The sequence below is a fragment of the Myotis yumanensis genome, unplaced genomic scaffold (assembly GCF_028538775.1).
Source record: "Myotis yumanensis isolate MYYU_CA2020_CCGP unplaced genomic scaffold, mMyoYum1.0.hap1 SCAF_15, whole genome shotgun sequence".
In the NCBI taxonomy this organism is placed as follows: Eukaryota; Metazoa; Chordata; class Mammalia; order Chiroptera; family Vespertilionidae; genus Myotis; species Myotis yumanensis.
Window position 1 is genome coordinate 34388031 of NW_027223766.1, and position 14182 is coordinate 34402212.

Consider the following 14182-nt stretch of genomic DNA (forward strand, 5'->3'; position numbering starts at 1 on the left):
TTGTATTAATATATGCCTCCATGATTAATGGTGTCATGGAAGCCCAGAGAATCTTCCGTGTTTAGAAAGGAAAAGCATTGGTTTACACATTATTAATATTAGCTTTACTATGCTAAGAAAACAGGGGGCTTGTCTCACTTTCTTGCCACAAAAGGTAAGTTATATACATATTTAGGATATACTTGAGGGGAGAAAACGTTACACCCTTTGTCACACCCCTTTATTTCCTAAAGCAAATTAAATTTCTCCAGTCTTTACCCTTTAGAATTGTCAAGAAGAATCTTATTTAGTCTTTTACTCCCAAATAAGTTTCTCAGTCAATTCTAGTGTGATTAGTCAGTTGAAGTGGGGGCAGCTATGCAGATCAAATATAAAATCTCTGTGACACTCGGTCAGACCTGGACTGCAGCAGGGTTTCCCACTGCTCCTCCATCCCTCCGGCCTCGGCCTCGCAGAAGCAATTAGTTCCTTGAGTCAGATCGCTTTCCCATTCTTCTCAAGATAATGGCCATCAATACTCTTGCCCTTGAGAAATCTGAAACTCCCCCAAATAAAGATCTAGATGAAGCATGTTTTCAGGTGCTTGATATAACACAAATTAGTTGTTAATTTCCCTGTGTCCCTTAAAGGCATGGCTGTTTTTATGAGAAGGTATAGGGGGGTAAAATAGGGGAAAAAATTACCATTCCTTTTTCCTAAAGTTGGCAGAACAAATCAGAAATTCAGGTCTTAATACAGTATCCTTGCTAAACCATTACTCTGCTCCGAGTAACACCCTAATATAATTTGGAAAATCCTTATAGGATATTCTGACTAGACTCCTTCAGCTACTCACTGCACATTTCAAGAATGTAGTTCTAAAACCTGGTGTCTTTTATTGTATTTCTCTCTCTGAAGGCTAAGTGGTAAAAATGTCATTTTTTATTTGGTGACTTGTCTTCCCTTTTACTCCTCTACTGGAAATAATTTATTGTTGAAATTACTTATTTGGTCATAGGTTTAAATTTTGTCTTTCCCCACTGAAATGTTTGAGATCTAGAGATAAAGAAAACAGTGAATAAGACAAAGTTTATGTCCATATGAAGCCAATGTTTTATTGGGACAAGACAGAAAATAAAGATATGAACAAACGATAAGGGAACTGCACCTAGAATTAGTTTATAACAGGGCACTAGGATAGATAGTACAGGAGATGGGGTTTTTGTAACTAGTTTGCTCCGGGACTCCATCTCAGATGAAGTATCACCTGAATTGACACCTGGATTAAAAGAAGGGGAACCCCCATTCAGATCTGGGGGTAGAGGGCAGATAAGTGCAGAGGCTTAAAAGAGGCCCAGCCTTGAGTTGTGTGCCAGGAGCTGGATCAACGAGAAGAACAGGACAAAGTGAGAGGTAAAGATGGAAGGTAGGCAGAGGGGAGATGGACTGTGTACGGGCTTGGATTTTATTTAAAGGCACAGAGACTTTCAATAATATCATGTCAAATGTGAGGGTTGAAAATAATAACTGACATTTATCTACCACTTGCTAGATACAATCCTATGAGTGAAGTACTCTTGTATTCCACAAGAAGAGGAGGAAGCATAGAGCACAGAAAAGTTATGTGACTTGCCCAAGGTCACATAGTTATTGAGTGCAGATATGGAAACAGAGCTGAGGAGCTCTGCTGCTTCTAGAATGCATGCTCTTAATTACCATACTATATTGCACCTAACCTGTTGTAGTTTTTTTTATTTTTATTTTTAAAATAAAAATAAATATTTGTATTGATTTCAGAGAGGAAGGGAGAGAGGGAGAGAAAGATAAAAACATCAATGATGAGAGAGACTTCGTTGATTGGCTGCCTCCTGCAATGCCCCACACGGGATCAAGCCTGCAACCCGGGCATGTGCCCTGACTGGGAATCGTGACCTTCTGGTTCATGCTTCATAGTTCGATGAGCCATGTTGACTGGGCATTTTTTAAATTTTAGTTTTGGAAAATTCCGTTAAGTAATGCTCTTTCTTTTTAAATTTTTTAAAAAATATATTTTATTGATTTTTTACAGAGAGGAAGGGAGAGAGATAGATAGTTAGAAACATCGATGGGAGAGAAACATCGATCAGCTGCCTCCTGCACATCTCCCACTGGGGATGTGCCCGCAACCCAGGTACATGCCCTTGACCGGAATCGAACCTGGGACCTTTCAGTCCGCAGGCCGACGCTCTATCCACTGAGCCAAACCGGTTTCGGCAAGTAATGCTCTTTCTTATCACTGATGTCATTATAAAGAAAATTATTTTTTTAAATATTAATGCACTTTTTCCCAACGCAACTGTTGTCATTTTATTCCTGAGTATCTGAATGCTTTCCCATTGGCCAAATGCACTATAGGGCCATGACATACTCCTAGTGTCTTTCAGGGTGTTTATTAAGTTTTAAAACTCTGTCTCTTGAAGATATGTTTCATTGCAAATTCTTTTAGCTTTTCATTTGTACTTACCCCACTTTCATTCTGTAGAAAGGGGTTAGATATATAAACTATCCTATTAGAGAGCTAAATTATACCTTTAGGATAGGTTATAGCATTGTCTTTTCTAAAGCTGATCTGGTAATGTCCATATGTCCAGCCATTAGCAGTGCCCCTGGGTTCAGATGTCCTCTAGTTATCACTTCTGTACATTTAATTTACTAAAATGCCTGAGACATATGTGTTATTGCAAGAGAAAAGTTCAGCTATATTTGAACTCTCTTAGCCTTCCAGGCTTTTGTTGTTATTGTTTGTTGTTACTTGAAATAATTCAATAATCTACACAACATGGCCATTTAAAATTTTATATTCAAATTAAAGATGGGCATTAGCTAATGTTTGATGCCTTTTCTTGTGTACTAGCCTTATACATATGTAAGAAATTACCCTCTTTAAACTCTTTAAATTCATTACAGTATGTTGTTGGCAATGTTAACCGTGAAAAATAATCAGATGACCTATTAACTCTAATTTTATTCTTAGTGTATAACTTATTTAATGCAAATGCAAGTAGAAAATAATTAAATTATAAAAGAGCAACAAAATTATCCCATGTATTCCTATGTCCTATAAACCACTTAAGACAGATATTTTTAGCATTTCCTTTATTCTTTAAATCTTGAAATTAACCAAGTAATAAAGGAAGTATTGATTTATGCTGCATTATGTAGTATAATAAATTCTAACTAAAATATCAAAGAAATATATCTTGGTTATCAATTTACAGACAATATTGGATGTACTTGCTTCATACTGGAATAACAAAGGAGACATTACCATTTTTGTAGCTTTCACATCCCAAAAGTTCTGTGAATCTTGAACATAAATATTTAAAGTCCTACAAATTTACTGTTTACATAAAATTTAATGTCTGGCAGATTAGAGACATATATGAACATCAAAACTTTACAATGTTTAGAAAAAAAACTGTCACCTAGAATAACTATGTCTTTAAGTAGGAGAAAGTTTTCTAAAACAAAATATACAAGCAAAAGTCTGTCTATCCTTGCCTTTCTATGCACATCCTGAAGTGCAGAGATTAAAAACCTGGCAGTACATTTGCCATATTCTTTCCAGCGAAGATCTCTGCTTAGAATCTGCCAATTAAAGGCAGTCCCCTGAGAGCGGAAAGGTGGGATCCGTGGAGAAGCCATCATTTCCCACCAGCACCTTCCAGCTGGATTGTGTTGCTGGCACCTGGGCGTGTGTGGCAGCAGCTTCCCAGAACTGGATTTCCTGAAAGCCAGCAGTGCTCCTCTGACCTCCACTTCCTCACATGTCTTATACTTTCCCTCTCATTTTTTTTTTTTTATATTGAATCTTAGCAACTCTGCTTTACTGACCAAGCCCCAGTCATTATTTTTTAAAATTTTCTATAACAAACATACCATTAAAAAACTAAAAAGATGAGACAGTTTAGGAGGTATTATATATGTATATTAGGAGCTTTTATATATATATATATATTATAAAAACATACACTGTATAGAAAGAATCCTACAAGTCAATAAGAAAAAATAAATTCTAAAAGAAAATTTCACAGAAGAAACTCCAGTGGCCAATAAGTCAAATGCATAATAGAAATTAAGAAATGAAGAGTAAACATTAAATAATATGCTATTGCACATTCATAAAATTGGTAAAAATTAAAAAGGTGCACAATACCAAGTGTTGATGACAGTTTGAAGAGCTCGAGCCTCTTTTACCTTTGGTAAAGCCACCTAGAAGAGTAATTTGGCAATATCTCATTCCATTCCATTCCCAGATATAATTAGAGTGCACCATCTTTACATTTGGCCAAATACCAAATGGCTGATTGTAAAAAAAATAAAATAAAAAAATCAGGAAATGCTGAACCCCACCATTCCAGAATGATGTACAATACACAAACCAGCACTTTTTTCAGACTTTATATGTAGAATTTAGAGCACTGGCAATTTAAAAATATGTATTCTTTATATTCCACCTGTTTCTCCAGGTGGAATGAATAGCAGTCATTTCCACAATCTTTTTGTTTGTTTAAAGTCATAACTTCTATAAGCTCAAAACTCTGATTAAAAACACACACACACATAAGGGTCTTTTTATTTTAAGTCACATCAAAAATGCTACTTACATTCAAAAAGTTAATTTTCAGATATCATATATCTCTAAGCCTTCTGCCTTACTGTAGCATTGGTTCTGTTTTTCTGACCAGACATGACATGTCCCTATGTGAATACACAGTTGTTGTTCCTAATAAATTGAAAAGAAATTATGTTGAGGTAGGGATTCAACTGTTTACCTTTCAGTAAGTCAAGGCAAAAGTTGAATAGTAGATTAGCCAACTTTGAATGAATCTTAGGGACAAAATGGATCCGGACATGGGGCATAACCTATAGAAACACTCGCATACTTTTGAAAGGGTACATAGAAGCAGAGCCTTTTTGTAACCATAGTGGTTGGAAATGTTATAAATGCTCATCAACTAGAGAATAAATAAATCACTTTGGGGTTGGCCTACAGCGGAATTCCACAGGGTAGTTAAAATAAATACAGTGTATATGTGCATAAATATAAAGGTTAAAGGAAAATGCGGGGCAATATATAAAGGCTCAGAAGAAGTTTTAAAATAATTTTATAATTAGTAAAATGTATACCTGCTTGCAAAACATATTATGTATTTTCATAGACATAGAGATCTGTGGTAAAATATATAAAATATGTGTGATAATGGTAACTAATTCAGAATATTTGCCAGCTCTTGGTAGGGAAAGACCACAAAGGGATTAAGGAGGGACACGAATGGAACTTTAACTTGTTTTGCAATATTGGTTCTTTTAATAATAATGTTAATTTGAATGTTAACAGTTACTATGAGTATTATTCTGAAAATGAATCTGAATTAAAATTAACTTGAGCAACTATGATTCTAGAATGGGATAGAGTAAGTTGGTGAAGTTACGTTATTCTTTGTAGGTTTCAAATTATAACTCAAAACTAAATTAGAGCCCAGCCGGTATGGCTAAGTGGTTGAGCATCGACCTATGAACCAGGAGATCATGGTTCAATTACCAGTCAGGACACATGCCCAGATTGTGGGCTCAATCCCCAGTGTGGGGCATGCAGGAGGCAGCCAATCAATGATTTTCTCTCATCATTGATCTCTCTCTCTCTCTCTTTCTCTCTCTCTCTCTCTTTCTCTCTCCCCCTCTATCCCCCCTTCATCTCTGAGATCAATAAAAATAATTTAAAATAAAAACATATTTTAAAAAAACTACATGGTGACAGGAAAGGAATTATATCTCAATTTAAGTTATTCAGCAAGTCAAAAGAATTCAGGTAATGAGGATTTTTCAGTTACCTTCATGCTCTAGAAATTTTCATTTCATCAGACTATCAAATTTCACAAGGAATGGGGAATATTAATACCATATATGATTTTGTATACAGTTCTTTATTTAATTGTAAGTTTCAAATATTTGAGCTTTTCAATGAAAAGACTGGCAGCTGAATGTTTCCATAAAGTTCTGAATATTTATGAATAAGCAATAATAATTCCACCAAACTGGACTAAATGATGTTGTGCTTTGTAGTTTATATACTATTGTCCATGTGCATTTTCATCTACAGTGCAAAGTATTATAAGTTATCTTAATATACAGAAACCATCTCCATTTTACCTCATCACCAGCAATTGCCAACCACATTTACAGAGCATTCACATTAAGGAAAGATGAATTTGGTAATGAACCTTGAAAAGAAAGCTTGACTTTCATTTTTGTTTTTATTAATGATACATGCTCAAAAGTGGCTGCATCTTGAATGATAAACTCAATATTATGTCTAGTAGAAGGAATGCAGTTTTGCAATTTTTGAACAGGGACACTTTAAAAGTAGTATCCAGTATGCAAATTCATGCAGTCCGGTGCAGCCACTGTGGAGAACAATATGGAGTTTCCTCAAAAAACTAAAATGGAACTCCCATTTGACCTAGTGATCCCACTTCTAGGAATATATCCCAAGAAACTACAAACACCAATCAGAAAGGATATATATACACCCTTATGTTCATAGTAGCACAATTTACAATAGCTAAGATTTGGAAACAGCCTAAGTGCCCATCAGCAGATGAGTGGATTAAAAACTGTGGTACATCTACACGATGGAATGGAATACTACGCTGCGCTGCTGTAAAAAAGGAACTCCTACCATTTGCAACAGCATGGATGGACCTAAAGAGCATTATGCTAAGCGAAATAAGTCAGTTGGAGAAAGATAAATATCACATGATCTCACTCATTTGTGGAATATAATGAACAACATAAACTGGTGAACAAAAACAGATCCAGAGACAGAGAAGCCTTGATCAAACCATCAAACCTCAGAGGGAAGGCAGGGGAGGGTGGGGGGAAGGGGGAGAGATCAACCAAAGGACTTGTATGCACGTATATAAGCATAAACAATGGACACAGACACCAGGGAGGTGAGGACATGAGTCAGGGGGGGAGTAATGGGGAGATAAAGACACATATGTAATACCTTAATTAATAAAGAAAAATAGTAAATAAAAATAGTATCAAGTATGCAAATTAATGTTCTGAAATTTTACAGTTACAACTTCTGCTATTTCTACTTCTGTGTTTAAAAGACTGACTTGCTAGAACATGTATCCCTTATACCTTGTTATATATATAAATATGTATATAAAGTATAATATATATATATACATGTATATGCATGTATGTATGTGTATGTATATATACATATATAAATAATATGTCATCATTTGAATTAACATCTAACTTTTCGTCTAGCTCTGTCTCTGAAGCTGTTTGAATTTACCTTAACATATTTTTACCCAAATTGGGCTGTCACAAATTGATCCATAAGGGAAATTTCTGAAGATGTGTTTTTTTAATCGTCTCATTAACTTCAGTTTCTCATTAGAATTATTTTAGGGTTTTTTTTAGTTGTTTCCTAGAAGTAATTGCCTTCAAAAATCCAAAGTCATCCAGGAGCATTATTGAACATCTGCTATGTGCCAGGATTTGTGCTTGGTGGGCATTGTGAGAAAGAAAAAGTAATCAAATCATTCTAGTTGGTAGGGAAACAAACACAAGAAGCAGTGATTGTAAATGAATTGAAATATGCAGAGTAATTCTATCAGTTAACCGAGGAGGGAATGATTAAGAACCCCTAAAAGCGACTAGGAAAGAATCCTTTTGTTCTCCAAGAGCAAATGTATCCCTCAACACACAGAAATTATAGTATAAACACATTACTTCCAGCTTACAGGTTTTGGTGATTTTATGTATGTTTTGATACTGTAAAAATGCCAATGATGTAAATTTTACTTCCTAGTTTCTATACTAATTTGGTCAAGGATCTGTGCCTATAAAAGAGATGCAAATCTTTTTATTATATAACTTAAGACACAAATGTTTTCCTTATCTCCAACATTTTTGTGTTAAAATCACAGATTTCCCTCATACATGACGCTATCCGGAATATTCTTTTTCATTCTCTAGTCTCAGAAGCCATAACTTAGATAATTTTGCACCTAATTATCTTCTTTTTGTAAAACATTAGAGATAGAGAACTCCATAGGGTGTCGGAAATATGTTTTGATTACTAGTGTTATGTTTGGTTTAAATTACGAAGTACCTTCTAGTTATTTCAGAATCTTAACAGTTTATTGTGCTCCGATTGTTAGGTTTTTAATATCCATCTTTATTCATTTTATTCTGAATGATACACAAGGTCTCCTGGATCTTGAGAGATCAAATTATCATTAAGATAATATAATCATAATAACAATAACTCCGTAGACCCCCATTGACCCAGCCCTTAACCTTGTAGTAACAAGATGAAAATCAGATAGAAAAACCTACACGAGTGGACAGAGACAAGGATGAAGAAAAATAGGCTTTCTCTGTTTAAAAGAGCTGTCTCGCCCTCCTGTCTGGAGAGGAGAGAGAAAAACCTTTGCTTCTTTGAGATGGATAGGAAGGACTCTGGCCTTTTATTCTAACCTTTGCAAAGTAAAGTCATCTCTCCAGAGGCCAGATCCGCCCCCTGTGCATGCAGTTTTTGTCATTTGATGTCCCTCAGGCCCTGGCCTTGTTTTCCCTTCAACTATAAACACAAACCTCCTCCAAAGTTACGGAAAGCTCGCTGGAATCCTTACTAATGTTATAGTTGTAAAATAACTTATTAAGGGTTGCTCTGGCCCCAGGGTCCTAACTTTCCAGTAAAATGAATGCAAGAAGCCCAAACTCTGCAGAATCACAAAAACATTTTCTTTACACCCCAGAGTGACAACATGTAGGAAGAATAATATGTGTTTGGGGGCTTATTTCCCTGTGAGAATTTTTTCAGAGCTGTAAATTTCTGGAGAAGGCAGAATATAACAATTCAGGGTTCTTCAATCTAATTACTATTATTTTTTGATAAAGTATATTTTAAATATAAAACTATTTCATGTTCTAAGACTATAGCAGTCAAGAGTCTCAATTTATATTTGCAGTGGACATATTTGTTACTTGGACAGTTATGATTTCACATAAATTTTATGTTTTACATTTTGATGTAGTAGTTATAATGTCCAGAATCTATTATTAGCTGTAAATCACTTAAAGCATGCAAGAAGCTTAGTACTAAAACAAGCCATGATATAGTCATATAGAGCATGGGAATCATTTGAAAAATACCAAAAAAAATTCTAATTTTAAAAAATGTAAAACTCTTTTTCACTGTTGCCTAATATCAACATTAAATGTGGTAAGAGTATTATAACTAGGAAAGAGAATACAAGTAGGTAAGGGAATGTAACTGTATGAAAATAATAGGAATACATGATTTGTAGAGTTTTAATTTTTTGTTAAATTTCACCTTTAATAAATTATATTCTTCTCATAGGTTTTGAACTTTCACATTGTGAAGACCCTGGCATTCCACAATTTGGATACAAGATCAGTGACCAAGGCCACTTTGCTGGTAGCACTATCATTTACGGATGCAATCCCGGCTACACTCTCCATGGAAGTAGCCTTCTCAAGTGCATGACTGGGGAGAGAAGGGCATGGGACTACTCTCTACCTTCCTGTATTGGTAGGAGACTCCTTTAGATTGTCAGGGAATATTTCTATAGAAGTGTTACCAAAATACACTGTAGTTTTCCAAGTGATTCCATCTGTCTACATGCAGCTCATACCTTAAGTCAAGATGTTAACGTGTGCTCCCCGCCCGCAGTCTAGTCTCCATCCGTCACCGTGTAGTTGACCCCATTTAGCTCTTTGTCCTCCCTTTAACCTTTTTTCTCCTCTGAGAACCACCATCCTCTTGTCTGTATCTATGAGTTTGTTGTTTGCTTTTTTTTTTATTTCTTTGTATGTTTGTTTTGCTTATTCATTTGTTGCTTTTTATTTTATATTCACATATGAGTGAAAAAGTATTTTTTTAAATAGATTTTTATTGATTTCAGGGAGAGGGAGAGTGAGATAGAAACATCAATGATGAAAGAGAATCATTGATTGGCTGCCTTCTGCAGGCCCCACACTGGGGACCAAGCCTGCAACCTGGGCATATGCCCTGATTAAGAGTCGAACTGTGACCTCCTGGTTCATAGGTCAAAGCTCAACCACTGAGCTATATCAGCCAGACAGTTCTTATCTTTTTTTTGCCTAACTCATTCCATAAGATCCATCCATATTATCATAGAGTATATAACGATAAAGTTGTACACATGAAATTAATGTCAGGTTATTTATTAGCCAGTGTTACCCTAATATAGCTAATAAAAATTTTTAAAATATATTAGTAAGAAATACACTATCTTCAAAACCTAAAAAAAAATGAAGTTAATGAACTAAAATTTGTCAGAAGGAAATTAATGGAAAGTGAAGGGCTTCTTTTAATAATTTTTATGAGTATGTTTTGATGCAATGTAGCATTATTTTATTTTTCCTATCTTGGTAAAATTTAACACACTACAGAAATATAGATACAGAAATAAGATTCTTAACCATATAATTTATTCAATCACATTGTACATATTTATCTTATATAATAAAAGCCCAGCGACCAAATGGTGGAATGACCAGAACAACCAGTCGACCAGTCACTATGACGCACACTGACCACCAGGGGGAATATGCTCAACTCAGGAGATGCCCCCTGGTGGTCAGTGTGCTCCCACAGTGGGAGCGCCGCTCGGCTGACTGGGATGAACAGTGCTTCCACAGCAGGTTGATCCCCACAGGCCACGCCCCCCACCAGTGCACAAACCCTGTGCACCAGGCCTTTAGTTTTAATATAAAAAATGATTGCCTGTCCTGCTATTAAGGTGATTAAAAACAATAAACTATTATCAATAACTTAAAAAGGCTTTGTTTATATAATCAACTTTTCAAAAATCTAAGGAAGTTCATATGCTTTTTAGAATGTGTATGCAGCATAATATAAGTAACCAATTTCCATAAGATTCTTCTGAGTGATATCAGATATATAGTTTACATGAAGCTAGACAATAAGCATTCTCTACTATCTGATAGCTCAATAATGAATATTGGGTATGTGTGGGTGGGAGGGTAGATAGAAAAGTGTTGTAAAGACCACTACTCCCCCTGCCTCCCCACAAAATCAAATATATCCCAGGTTGGATTATTAGGGCAACAACAAAAAAACAACATTTTAACAAAACACTAACTGCTTAGTAGGGAACAAACATGCAGTGATTCTTTAGTCATTCTTATTTTGTAATGGTATTTATGGAGGCACAGATTCATTCCGTCACATGCCTGTATGTATTAAATTGGCCAAAATATTTTTCTAAAATAGTTTTATTAAGGTTAATTAATATCCCAAAAATGTACATATTTAATGTATATGGTTTGAGGACCTATTGAGACAAGGTTTAATCTTTGTTAGTTGGTATGGTTAACATATGAATCTCCACAAAAGTTGCTAGAATACAAACTACTAAAAAATAGAATTTTAGTCATTAGAGGCCTCATGGCTAACTGCAGTGTTTTTGATGCCATGAGACCTCTATTGGATTTTTAAAACATAGATTCATGCAGAAAGCAAACATGTTTTTAATCCAACCAAAATGCACTTTTAGTCCTTTCTTTTCAGACAGCAACTGAATTTTGGATGGATTATGAGGATAATATCTATAATAATAATCAACCTAAATTGATTAAACTTAGGATTCTGGAATATGACCAATAAACCGCCCACTGGCAGTGGTTATGAGAAAAATGTAGCATTGATTAATTCTCTCTAGGTTATATTCTTTGATGTGTACAGGAAATATATTTAGAAAATCATTAAAGGTTACAATAACATAAAACTATAAACTTGCAAACACTGACTTGCATGCTGTCTTGAAAATTAAATTCATAAAACAAATACATTAAAAACCATATGTTTTTTAATATTTATTGATCCAAGCTGAAAATATTCTTTATTTTTTGGAGTAATTTATGCAAATGGAAGAACATTTGCTCTGAGATCAGAAGATTTTAATTATGTTTGCAGTGAATCAATGCACTTTATATAAAATATCCCAAGACAAGCTTAGTGACTTAATACTGCTCAAGATCTCATGAGAAGGGTAACGTTTATTTATTTATTTTTTCAATGATAGATGATCAGGAATAACAGCTGAAAACAGTTGGACACATGGTGATGATTTCCATGATAACAGAAGATGAAATTCTATTTTGGATAGTGTTCTCTGTTGGCAACAATTGATAGATTTACCACCTGGCCTAAGATTATAATTTTCTATGCTTATTAATATTAAATATTTATATGGCTATATTTTTCCTCAAGCAAATTAACTTTTTCTCCAATACATGGGTAATTACGTTTCTGAAACTTATACTTTGATCAAATAAAAATTAATTTTTTAAAGCAGTATACTTTCTTTAAATACTATTTCATTTTTATCCTGCAAACATAAGTCTTCTCACAGAAATGAATTCTAGCACTATAACATACCACCCCAGCTCATTTGAAGTCAAAATACTAAGGAAAGAAAAATGGAGTGAAAAAGAAGTTATGTTTAAATTCAAGATACAACATAGTGCACATAACTCCAATTTAGCCTGTAATTGGTTAAACATTAATCTGAAAAAGTGAAGAATAAAATTTGTTTGCATAATAAATATATGCCAATTTGATAAATCATAAAAATGATGAAGATGAATTCATATAGGTATACAGTTCTAGTTGTTCAATAAAGTTTTTGTTTAAAAAAATTAGAAATACCACAAGTGATAGTGACATCTTGAATACTGATATCTTCATATTTACTTAAAAATGATAAATTGCTGCCTGGCTGGTGTTGCTCAATGGTTGAACATTGACCTATGAACCAGGAGATCAGGTTCTATTCCCTGTCAGAGCCCAAGCCTGGGTTGCAGGCTTGATCTACAGTAGGGGGCATGCAGGAGGCAGCCTATCAATGATTCTCTCTCATCATTGATATTTCTATCACTCTCTTTCTCTCCCTTCCTTTCTGAAATCAATAAAAACATATTTTAAAAAATAATAACATCCCAGCCAGTGGCTCAGTGGTTGAGCACCAATCCATGAACTAAGAGGTCACTGGTTTGATTCCTGGTCAGGGCATGTGCCCGGGTTGCAGCCTAGAATCCCCAGTAGGGGGTGTGCAAGAGTCCGTTGATTGATGTTTCTATCTCTCTCTCCCCCTCTCCTTTTCTCTCTCTCTCTCTCTCTCTCAAATCAATAAAACTTAACTAAAAAAAAATAAATACTAGTAAAAAGTAAATTACAAACTATTAAAAAATTAATCCCAATATAAATTAGATTGAATTTTGTTGCAATACAAAAAACTGCTAGTCCTCTATGAATGTGTGTCAATCCCTCTAGAAAATCCCTCTTTAGGGATTCTAGAATCAATAGAATACTAGATCTAGATCAATTGATCTATCTACCTACCTATCTATAATCTATCTTTCTAAAGAGATTCATTTTAGGGAATTGATTCAAGCAATTATGGTGGTTGACAAATCCAAAATCTATAGGAAAGGCCAAAAGGCTGAAAGGTCAGGCAGGAGTTTAGACTGCAGGGAGAAGTTCTTTTCTAGAAAATTCAGTTTTTGCTCAAAAGGCCTTCCAATTGATTAGATGAGGGCCAACTACATTATCAAACACAATATCAAAGGTAATCTCCTTTACTTAAAGTAAATTGATTGCAGATGGTAACCATATTGATGAAATAACTTCACAGCAACACCTAGGCTAGTATTTGATTAAATAGCTGGCTCTTGTAAACCTAGCCAAGTTACCACAAGAAACTAACCATCACAGTACAGTGAAATATAATATCTAAAATCTTTGAAGCAAATACACTTATATGAGTAGAGCCTGCAAATTTGAACCATTAAGTTCTGTTCTAAGGTGTCTACCAAATGCTAAAACTTTATCTTTGACCTTTGCTCTAAAAAAAAAAAATAAGAAGATTAATTCAGCCATTGAATTTGAGTAAGATAAAAACAAGGAAAATATAAGAGTATCTTCAAATATTTATGCAACTAGCAAGCTTTGTTTTGGTTACTTTTTAGTAGGAAATAATTTGGAGAATTTTCAAATTTATAATATATGACTAAAATACTTAGTTTTCTCTTCTTGAATACAGTTATTTCTAGAATTAAGACTACA

General features: G+C 34.5%; 1 protein-coding gene across 2 annotated transcripts in view; it reads left to right on the plus strand.

The window, feature by feature from the left end:
• The window catches only part of CSMD3 (CUB and Sushi multiple domains 3), an 857474-nt gene that overhangs the window by 592346 nt on the left and 250946 nt on the right, over window positions 1-14182 (plus strand). For both annotated transcript variants that reach the window (XM_070391936.1, XM_070391937.1), the window contains one exon: window positions 9410-9601. In XM_070391936.1, the coding sequence (XP_070248037.1) occupies window positions 9410-9601 (192 nt within the window). The remainder of the gene's footprint in view (window positions 1-9409; window positions 9602-14182) is intronic.